This window comes from Danio aesculapii, chromosome 21, assembly GCF_903798145.1.
Source record: "Danio aesculapii chromosome 21, fDanAes4.1, whole genome shotgun sequence".
NCBI classification, from domain to species: Eukaryota; Metazoa; Chordata; class Actinopteri; order Cypriniformes; family Danionidae; genus Danio; species Danio aesculapii.
Window position 1 is genome coordinate 30,646,579 of NC_079455.1, and position 10,644 is coordinate 30,657,222.

A 10,644-nucleotide genomic window follows, 5' to 3' on the forward strand; every position below is an offset into this window, starting at 1 on the left:
TTTATTTATTAAATGTAAACTACTAATTATAATAATAATACTAATATTAAAACAACCGCATTAACTATAAATGAATTAATAATCATAATAATGTTGTTGTTTTTTTTTTTTTATTATTATTATTATTATTATTATTAATATTATTATATGTTTTAGTTGTAGTTTTAATTTATTTTGTGATTCCATCCCAGCCTTTATGATTGATTCTTGTGCCTCCTGCAGCTTGTTTCTGTCTCGTGGTGCTGATGTAAACCTTAAAAACAAAGAAGGAGAGACACCCATGGAGTGCTGCAGCCATAGCTCGAAGGTCTGGAATGCTCTTCATGCCAACAAAAAGCAGAGAGAAGCAAACCGCAAAGCTGTCGCCACAGAGAAGCTTCTCAACAAGTACGTCCACTTCCTTCACATCTCACGGTCCTCCAGCTCACAGCACTGACATATGTTTATCTACACCGGAACTAAGCCTATAAATCACGGTGTCATTGTGTTCAGGGACATCGCCAGAGGTTACGAAAAAGTCCCCGTCCCGTGTGTAAATGCAGTGGACAGTGAACCCTGTCCTGAAAACTACAAATACGTCCCTGATAGCTGTGTGACATCTCCTCTGAACATTGACAAAAATATCACTCACTTGCAGGTGAGTGTGGAAATAGTGTGGAACTACTAATACAGCTATGAGTAAAGGAAAAAAACGATATAATGGTGTTTTCGCTTCACAGTACTGTGTCTGTAAAGACGATTGCTCCTCTGCAAGCTGTATGTGTGGCCAACTAAGTCTGCGCTGCTGGTATGATAAAGTAAGTCCATTTCATAACACTTCATAGAGCTTGAAATCCAAGCTGTGTGCTATTCCATTTTGATGAAATTTGTTACATAGTTGCAGTCAGAAATATTAGTCCCCTGCAAAAAAAAAGTTTCCCCCCAATTTGTTTAACGAGAAGATTTTTTTTGACACATTTCTAAACATAATAGTTTCAACAACTCATTTGTAATAACTGATTTCTTTTATTTTTGCCATGATGACAGCACATAATATTTTTCAAGACACTAGTGTTCAGCTTATAGTGCAATTTAAAGGTTTAACTAGGTTAATTGGGCAAGTTATGGTAATTAGGCTAATGATTGTAAACCTGTGGTTTGTGCTGTTGACAATCCAAAAAAGATATTGCGTTGAGGGGGCTAATGATATTGACCTTAAAATGGTTTTATAAAACGTATTCTAGCTGAAATAAAACAAATAAGACTTTCTCCAGAAGAAAAAATATTATAGTAAATACTGTGAAAATTTCCCTGCTCTGTTAAACATCATTTGGGAAATATTTGAAAATAATTAGATTTATTTTTAACAATTATTTTTTGGGGTTTTCACTTTTAATGTATTGGACAGTAGAGATTATTGACAGGAAAGCATGGGGAGCAGAGAGAGGGGAAGGATCTGCATAGGACCGCAAGGCGGGAATCGAACTCTGGTTGCTGTGAGCACCGGAGTGCATGTGTCAACGCTACCACTACACCACTTGCGCAGACAAACAAACAATAATAATTTTGACTTAAAATGTACATGAAGACTTCCGATGTAAAAGCCTTTAAGTGCCGGCTGAGGTGCCGTGTGTAGGTTCAGTCATTTCAGATTAATGGTGATGAATGTTTTTTTTTTCATTCCTTTCAAAATGAAACCGCTAAACATAAACATCGGATGCTGAGTAAAAAAATCCTCAGCACTTTATATTATTATATATGTAGTTAATATTTGGGTAGTTTTGGGGCTAAGATAGATTTAAGGTAGGATTACTGTGGGCAAAAAAATAAATTAAAATAATATTATTATTATAAAATAATTAAAATATTAATATAATTTTATTATTTCTGTTTATCCAATTTCTGTTTAACAGAGAGCAGATTTTTTTCATCACATTTTTAAACATAATAGTTTTAATAACTCATTTCTAATAACTGATAGCTGTATTTTTTAAATATAAAAAAATCAGACTCTTCGCAGTATATATTCAATAAAAACATTTGCATATTTAAACATTTTCAAAAACATAATGCTAAAATTTTCCAGTTTTTAATTTAATCAATCACCTGGGGAAGTATAGTGAATTATATTTTTTTCCTTACCATATTCACCTGCGGTGTCTCATCTAATTACAATCTTAAAACTCCTGTTAATCTTATTGACTTGAAAACATCTCCACCTAGAGGAAGAAGAAGCTTACTACAGGACCGTATACAAAAAGTCTAGTCAAAATTGTAGTTGGTGATTATATCAAAAATGACTGTGACTTTGCCCATACTTTGATTTAAGTGTTAAAGTACTGTAAGCAATTTTGATATTGTTAAGCAGTAAAACCTAAATAAAAACAGACATTTAGTATGGACCATGATATTATAGAGACATATTCTTTTTGCTTTTCATTTATAATGACCAGTAACACAAAACCATCCAGATCACACTTCAACTGCATAACATTTACACTAACTTGTCCTAATAGTGGCAACCACTTGCGTTTTGCTCTGTAAATTTAAACATCAGGTTAAAATTTAGTTGCAATTTGCTATTTAGTGTGAGTTGAAATGTTTTGTGTTTGTGACGTCAGGAGAGTCGTCTGCTGCCCGAGTTCAGTAATGAGGAGCCGCCTCTTATATTTGAGTGCAACCATGCCTGTTCCTGCTGGAGAACCTGCAAAAACCGCGTGGTACAGAATGGACTGAGGTAATTCAGGTTCACTTATGAGTTTCAGCAGCAGTTGGGTTAAACACTTTTAACGGTGTGAGTTCAAGATTTTTAGGCAGGTAGTAGATCAGTAGATTGTAGATGTATGGACCAAAGATAAAATAATGCCCCACTGACGTTGTTTAACAGTAATAAAATATATCAAATAATGAGTGATTTTTCTAAATATTATTATACAGTTGAAGGCAAAAAATTTTTTTTTAAATATTTGCCTCATATTCCTTAAATAATAAAAGTTTATTTTGTCTTTACCATGATGATAGTACATAATAGTCTACTAGGTTTTTTTTTATCTAATTTATTTGAAGCAATTTTAAGGCTTAAGTATTTTAATTAGGTTAACTAGGGGTATTAGGTTAATTAAGCATTGGACAACAGTGGTTTGTTCTGTAGCCATGGGGCTAATAATATAAAATTATAATAATTAATATTAGATACATTTTTGTTAGATACAATATATTATAGAAAATACTGTGAAAAAATGTGCTTCTTTATCTTTCATAGGAGGGCAGATCAGTCTTCAAATGTATTTTAAATAATAATAATTAAAAAAAACTGACAGATCAGCTAAACCGAGGTGTTTGAATGATAGTTGCAAAGTATTAAAATGCCATTTAATTCATCATTTGAGGCTGTACTATTATCCTTAACCTTTTTTTAAAATCTTGTAATCGATTTTGATCTGATATTTGTATTTTAAATAAACTGAATGTGTGGATAGTACATGCATGTTTGACATGCAGAACAGTCAGTTGTTTCTTAAATCATCATATTTATTCATGAATTGCACAAATAACATAAATGGTTCATTCAGAATTTTTATTTGAACAAGAAGCAAGTTCTAGTAGAATTACAGGCTGTTAAGCCCGGTCGGATCACATGATTTTTATTGTTGGTTTTTACGCAGTGGATGCCCTTCCAGCCGCAACCCATCTCTGGGAAACATCCACACTCATTCACACATACACTCATACACTACGGACAATTTAGCCTACCCAATTCACCTGTACCGCATGTCTTTGGACTGTGGGGGAAACCGAAGCAACCGGAGGAAACCCACGCGAACGCAGGGAGAACATGCAAACTCCGCACAGAAACGCCAACTGAGCGGAGGCTCGAAACAGTGGCCCAGCGACCTTCTTGCTGTGAGGCGACAGCACTACCTACTGCGCCACTGCGTAGCCATAATTTGCATTTAATATAATATATAAATATATATTGTATTTTATTTATTTATATATATATATATATATATATATATATATATATATATATATATATATATATATATATATATATATATATATATATATATATGGATGGATGGATGGATGGATGGATAGATAGATATAGATATATTTCAATGTTTTTATTGTTAATGACAAAATCATCTATTGCAGGTCAGTTTTAATTAATAAAGTAACTTGAATAAGCAGGACAGGCTTTTACAATGTGTTTGCGGCACTGAGTGTGTTCCCAGACTACCTCATGACACCATTTGCCGTTTAAGACTCTCCACGACACCGTGTGTCAAGGAAATCCTGCCGAAATTGTGACAAAAACAATGGAAAACAAATTGATAAATCAACCATGACCTTCTGGTTAAATGCATTTAATTCTGATTGACTGTTTTTTTTTAATCATTTTTTTTAGGGCAAGACTGCAGTTGTTCAAGACACAGATGATGGGATGGGGTGTCAAGACATTACAGGATATCCCGCAAGGAACGTTTGTTTGCGAGTGAGTTTCTTATTTGCGTCCTTCTGAGCTTTATTATGTTCATATATCTTCCTCTGCGTGTGTGTCAGACTTCCTGTGTATGTTTATTTAGGTGTGCCAGTATGGATATGATTGTGGGTTTAGTGTGTTTGCATCCTAATGTCTCATTTCCTTGCAACAGATACGTGGGTGAGATCATCTCTGACGCCGAAGCAGATGTCAGAGAGAATGACTCCTATCTTTTCAGTCTGGACAGCAAGGTATTGCCGCCCTCCCCTTTAAAATCACATTATACCCCTGCTGTCTGCTCTCTCAATGCTGGATTATCTGCATGCCCTCAAGCAAATGCTGTGCATATCCTTTAACTGACCCCTATCAGCTCAGAGAAATGCTTTATTTCATAATAGCATGATACTTTTGATACTTGTACTTCAGTAGTCTCGCAATGACAGTTGATGGAGGCATACAATCTGGGTTGCGCAACCACTTTACAAGTCTTTCTTTGTGATGTTGAATGATTAACATGCATTAAGTTTTATATACAGTTGAGGTCAGAATTATTAGCCCTCCTGAATTATTAGGCCCCCTGTATATTTTGTTCCCCAATTTTTGCTTAACGGAAAGAAGATTTTCTCAACATGTTACTCAACATAATAGTTTTAATAACTATTTTCTAATAACGGATTTATTTTATCTTTGGGTTTTACTGCGCTCAACCCGTTCTGAACTGGAATCGAACCAGCAATTCTTTGTATGGTACTCGGTTACTCTAGCAACAGCTGGTAGAGGCCATAGTCTTTAGCCTCCTTGTTAGAGCACCTTTTGCGGTCAGAGGTGTGAGTTTTACCTGCATAGCACTTTGCTAGCTGGCTTTCGTTACACTTGCTCCCATCCCGAACGAGCCCCTACACATGTAATCGACCGGTCCTACTGCACCCTGCTCTAACAAGGAGGCCAAAGAGCATGGCCTCTAGCATCTGTTGATAGAGCACCTTCTGAGGTCAGAGGAGTGAGGTTTACCTGCATAGCACTTCACTAGCTGGCCTCCATTACACTCATCCCCTAAACATCACTCCCATCTCGGATGAGCCCCCACATGTAACCCAACGGACCAACTTCACCCAATCCACTCTGAGCTGGGATCGAACCGGCGATTCTATGCATGGGAGTCGGTTACTCTAACAAGGAGACTAAAGACTATTTTGAACTATTTAGTTGACTATTTACAACCTTATTTAAAAATGATGTTTTCTAACAAAATATGCTTTGAGCTTATTAGCAGGTTAGTGGATATTAATCAGCATTTCTGAAGAAGCACTGAAGACTGAACTTATAATTGGAGAAAAAAAAAACATATTGAGAAGCATATTGTACTGATATTTCACAATATGATTGTATTTTTGGTCAAATAAAGGTAAACAATGAAACAATAAAGGGGCAGTTCACACAAAACTGAGAATTCAGTCATCATTTACGCTAACCTCATTTGACACAAATCGATTTGAGTTTTTTTTTCTTCTTCTTCTTTTGCTTTTTATTTACAAAAGAAGTTATTTTGAACAATGTTGGAAACCATTTACTTTCATAGTATTTGTCTTTCCTACTATGGAAGTCAATAGTTACCGGTTTCTAACATTCTTCAGAATATCTTTTGTTGTGTTTAACAGAAAAAAGAAATCCAAAAAGTTTTGTGAACACTTAAGCTTAAGAAACACTTAAGCGTGAGTACATTTTCATTTTTGTGTGATCTATCCCTTCTAGACGTTTATAAATGCCAACCATGCACAAAATTTCTAGATAAAAATAAAAAACACACAATTCAAACAGTTCTCTTAATTATATTACATTTATAAAACCCTGCTTTATTAACCCTTTCAAAATAAATCTCATATTTCACGTCCCTTGGCAAACACAATCTCAATTTATTTTCTGTTGCAGGTGGGTGACATGTACTGCGTTGATGCTCGTTTCTATGGGAACATCAGCCGCTTCATAAACCATCACTGTGAGCCCAATCTGCTCCCCTGTCGAGTGTTTACCTCTCACCAGGACCTCCGATTTCCTCACATCGCATTCTTCGCCTGCAAGAACATCAGTGCCGGAGATGAACTTGGGTCTGATTCACATCATTGTCCATTTACTTGCTAACTTAATGTGAATTTTGCTTTACGATATAGGTTGGGGTTAGTGTTTTCTAGTCATCCTGTACTCAAAGGCCTCAATATATTCACTTTTTCTCCCTGAGACAGTCTCTCATGTGTATATATAAATAATATATTTTTTAATCATCCCAAATTAAAATGTATCAAGTTTTGTATTTTTCCTAAAATATATTTTGCTAGTAACTTCTGCAATGACAAAAAAGAAAGCAGCTTAAAAAATCCTAATATTAGATGGTTATTGATGTTGTTGTAATGGTAGTAGTACTAGTTGTTGTTGTAATAGTAGTAGTAATTGTTGTTGTTGTAGTAGTTGTTGTTGTAGTTGTTTTAATAATAGTAGTAGTAGTAGTTGTTGTTGTAATAGTTGTTGTAGTTAGTAGTAGTAGTAGTTCTTGTTGTTGTTGTAGTTGTATTAGTTGTAGTAGCAGTAGGAGTAGTTGTTGTAGTATTTGTTGTTGTTGTTGTTGTAGTAGTAGTATTATTAGTTGTTGTTTTTGTAGTAGTAGTAGTAGTATTAATTGTAGTAGTGTTAATTGTTGTTGTTGTTGTTGTTGTTGTTGTTGTTGTTGTAGTAGTAGTAGTAGTATTAGTTGTTGTTGTTGTTGTTGTTGTTGTTGTAGTATTTGTTGTTCTATTAGAGGATGTAGCATTAGTAGTTGTTGTTGTAGTATTAGTTGTTGTTGTAGAAGTAGTATTAGTTGTTGTTGTTGTTGTTGTTGTAGTAGTTGTAGTTGAAGTAGTATTTGTTGTTGTTGTAGGAGTAGTAGTTGTTGTTGTAGTAGTAGTTGTTGTTGTTGTTGTAGTAGCAGTAGTAGTAGTAGTTGTTGTAGTATTAGTTGTTGTTGTTGTTGTTGTAGTATTAATTGTTGTAGTAGCAGTAGTAGTAGTAGTTGTTGTAGTATTAGTTGTTGTTGTTGTAGTATTAATTGTTGTTGTTGTTGTTGTAGTAGTAGTAGTAGTAGTAGTTATTATTGTAGTAGTATTTGTTCTATTAGTAGATGTTGTTGTTGTAGTAGTAGTAGTAGTAGTTGTTGTTGTAGAAGTAGTATTAGTTCTTGTTGTTGTTGTTGTTGTTGTAGGAGGATGAGGTTTTATCAATAAATGAGCATGCAATATTAACCAAGGGGGTAAAAAGGGGCGGGGGTGTGGGATGTTTTACCCCACAGCAACTTACTATTGCACTGATTGTTTTTAAGCTGTGAACAGATCATGTTAATCAATGCACTGGAGAAAACCGTAACCATAAATATAAAGAAATAAAGTTGCTTGCTGTATATCTCAATAAGCAAATTAACCTTTCGTTTTTGAGACAAAAACTTGTTTATATTACATTATTTTAAGTATTATATTTTATTTATATTAATAAAGTATTATATTTTTAAACTAAAAAGAAGTTGTGCATTATAAGTGGACTTTGTCATTTCTAGTAGCGAATGATGTCTATTTTGAGGTACAAAACAGCTATTAAAAGTTGGATTTCTCTTTTGCACAAATATATGTATTTGAATGCAAGTTTTTAAGTAATAGGCTATGGCTGCTTTTACTTAATGCACGTGAAATGCAAGTTATTTCAATTCATTTCAGCTTAATTTTGTGATGTCACCAGAAGAATATCAGTGCCTTAATGAAAGCATTTATTTGTATTGAAATATATAGTTTCTCATTTCTCTCCCCTCCCAGGTTTGACTATGGAGATCATTTCTGGGACGTAAAGGGGAAGCTGTTCAACTGCAAGTGCGGCTCATCCAAATGCAAGCACTCTGCAGCTGCCATCGCCCAGACACAGGCAGATAGTACACCAGGTGACCAGCAGCCCAGCGCCCTGCCTGATACCAGCTCATCCACCCCATCCAGCCCCAGCTAATCCCTCTCACAACCATGTTTGCCACCTTTGCCAGCCTGCACCTCCCTTCACCAGCACGAGCACATCTCTGCCATCTCTGGGTACCAAACCCCAGGCCAACTGATGCTACACCCACAGTGCCACATTTCGCTCTGGTGGTCCGAACTTCGATTGTTTGGTATGGTTTAGGGGTTTCAAATCTTGAAGGTGAGAGGTGCACGATTGGACTGGTGTTTGGGGTGTTCTGAATGCACATTTTGTATGGATTTTTTTTTTATCGTCAGCCTGCCCCTTTTGGACCACGATACATCTTGTAAAGTGGATTTTTGTTTTTTCTTCTTAAGAATGAGGCTGTTTGAGCCAACTTAAGGGAATGTGTGGCACTTTACATTATTTCGTCACACATTTCGTCAATTCAGACGTCACAATGTGTTCTCCTGCCCTTAAACCATGTTCTCAATCATTCTCATAAATGATTTTATAAACAGTCGAGGTGAACGAAAGCTCAAACTCCCAAACGAGTTTTGAAATAATGGTTTAACTCTTGACGCATCTTTGTTATGTTTTTCTGTTCTTAGTTTTTGTGCATTCGCAGAAAATTGTAATTGTCAAAGACCAAATTTTTCCCCGTACAGTCTTTTCTGGTTCTTACAGTGTGCTGAGGCTAGCAGTCATGGGACTTTAGTGCGAACGTTGTGCGTTTCCTCCTCTTATTGGTTCACAGACGCAGGACGTCATGCCAGAGCTACCGAAATCATGAAATGGCCTCTGAACGGGACATTTGTGGCCTATTTCTTTCTGGTAAGAGCCCGGTTCTTGAGTAAAAATGTGTTTAATGGTGAATCGCCACTGGAAATGCAAAGCAATCCTGGACGAGGCTTAATCTGTGTCTGAAAACAAGCCCTATGGGTTATTTCCTGCATGTTACAGGCCTGGATACACACAGCTTCTGTTTAATGCAAATGATGTGCATCCCCCATCAATGCAAATGAAATCTGTAAAAATATTTTCTGTGCGTACTTTCGATCACAGCGACGGAGCCTATTAGCATGCTTTTGAGACGCGTGCTTTAGGAATAGGACTGGAATGAAATGCGGTCGGTGTAGGAAAACGCAAATGGTGCTGAAAAAAAAAGGTTTTTGTTATGTTTATTTTTTTATTACTCACTAAGTGAATACAAGTTGTAAAATATGAAGATGCATTTTTTTTTCGTTTTTCATTTGTATTTTTAAATTGACCTCTGATTTTTTTTTTTTTTTTTTTTCTAACTGTAGTTTTGACATATTTAGCTTGTTTAGTTTTGTTCCATGAGTCCATGTTGATGGTGAAACTATTACGGTCTTTTAAATGTTGATAGTGTAGTCATGTTCTTCGTGCAAACCCAGACATAGAGATACAATACACTGCAAATTGAGGGGGGAGGAAAAAGAAAAGATAACTGTAACATATTTCTTGACAGTGAAACATGATGCACAATCTTACTGGTTGTGTTTTTCTTTTTCAATAAATTTGCTACTAATAAAAGATAAACATCTCTGTTGATATCATCTGAAAAATATGAACGGCTGTGTTGATGTATTCTAGTGTTGCAAATGGGGTGGTGGCCAACACAATGTCATGGTAATTCACAACTTTTTGGTTTATTAATAATTTGTATGATCTCGTTCGTACGTTTTAGTACGATTTGCTCATCCCCCAATGAGGGGTAGGGTTACGGGGTGGGGTTTGGGGGCACACCTTTTTAAAAACCGTACGTTTTCATATGAATGAAGTTGTGTGAATTAGCCACTTTTCTGACAATACCTATAGTTATATTTCCTCATGAGATGGGATATAACATTACTGCAGAAGTAATTGTCAGTTGAATTTTTTTTATTTATTTTAAATTCTGTGTAGACCGCAACTTGCAAATAAGTGGGTGTGGCTTACTCTCGTACAGTGAGCCCACAACCTGATGTTCCTAGATTAACATCTACGTTGATCCTGGAACAACATGGCAATCAGAATTAAGGGATATGTTTACCGTTTATGCTTACAGTTTATGCACATGATTGTTATCCAACTATTATTCCCCTCTGATTTTGGGAATTATTTACAGTTATTGTGGTTGGGTTTAGGGGTATGGAATAGGCATGGATTACACTTTCGAACTAAAATGATGTTCCAGGATCGCATCGTACTTG

At 35.6% G+C, this 10,644-nt stretch overlaps 1 protein-coding gene across 7 annotated transcripts in view; it reads left to right on the plus strand.

The window, feature by feature from the left end:
* ehmt1b (euchromatic histone-lysine N-methyltransferase 1b) overlaps nt 1-9,991 on the plus strand; it is a 46,503-nt gene extending 36,512 nt beyond the window's left edge. For all 7 annotated transcript variants that reach the window (XM_056445966.1, XM_056445970.1, XM_056445965.1 and 4 more), the window contains 8 exons: nt 223-387; nt 493-637; nt 720-797; nt 2,601-2,716; nt 4,391-4,477; nt 4,638-4,716; nt 6,395-6,570; nt 8,299-9,991. In XM_056445966.1, the coding sequence (XP_056301941.1) occupies nt 223-387; nt 493-637; nt 720-797; nt 2,601-2,716; nt 4,391-4,477; nt 4,638-4,716; nt 6,395-6,570; nt 8,299-8,482 (1,030 nt within the window). In that variant the 3' untranslated portion in view covers nt 8,483-9,991. The remainder of the gene's footprint in view (nt 1-222; nt 388-492; nt 638-719; nt 798-2,600; nt 2,717-4,390; nt 4,478-4,637; nt 4,717-6,394; nt 6,571-8,298) is intronic.
* Nucleotides 9,992-10,644: the final 653 nt, after the last annotated feature.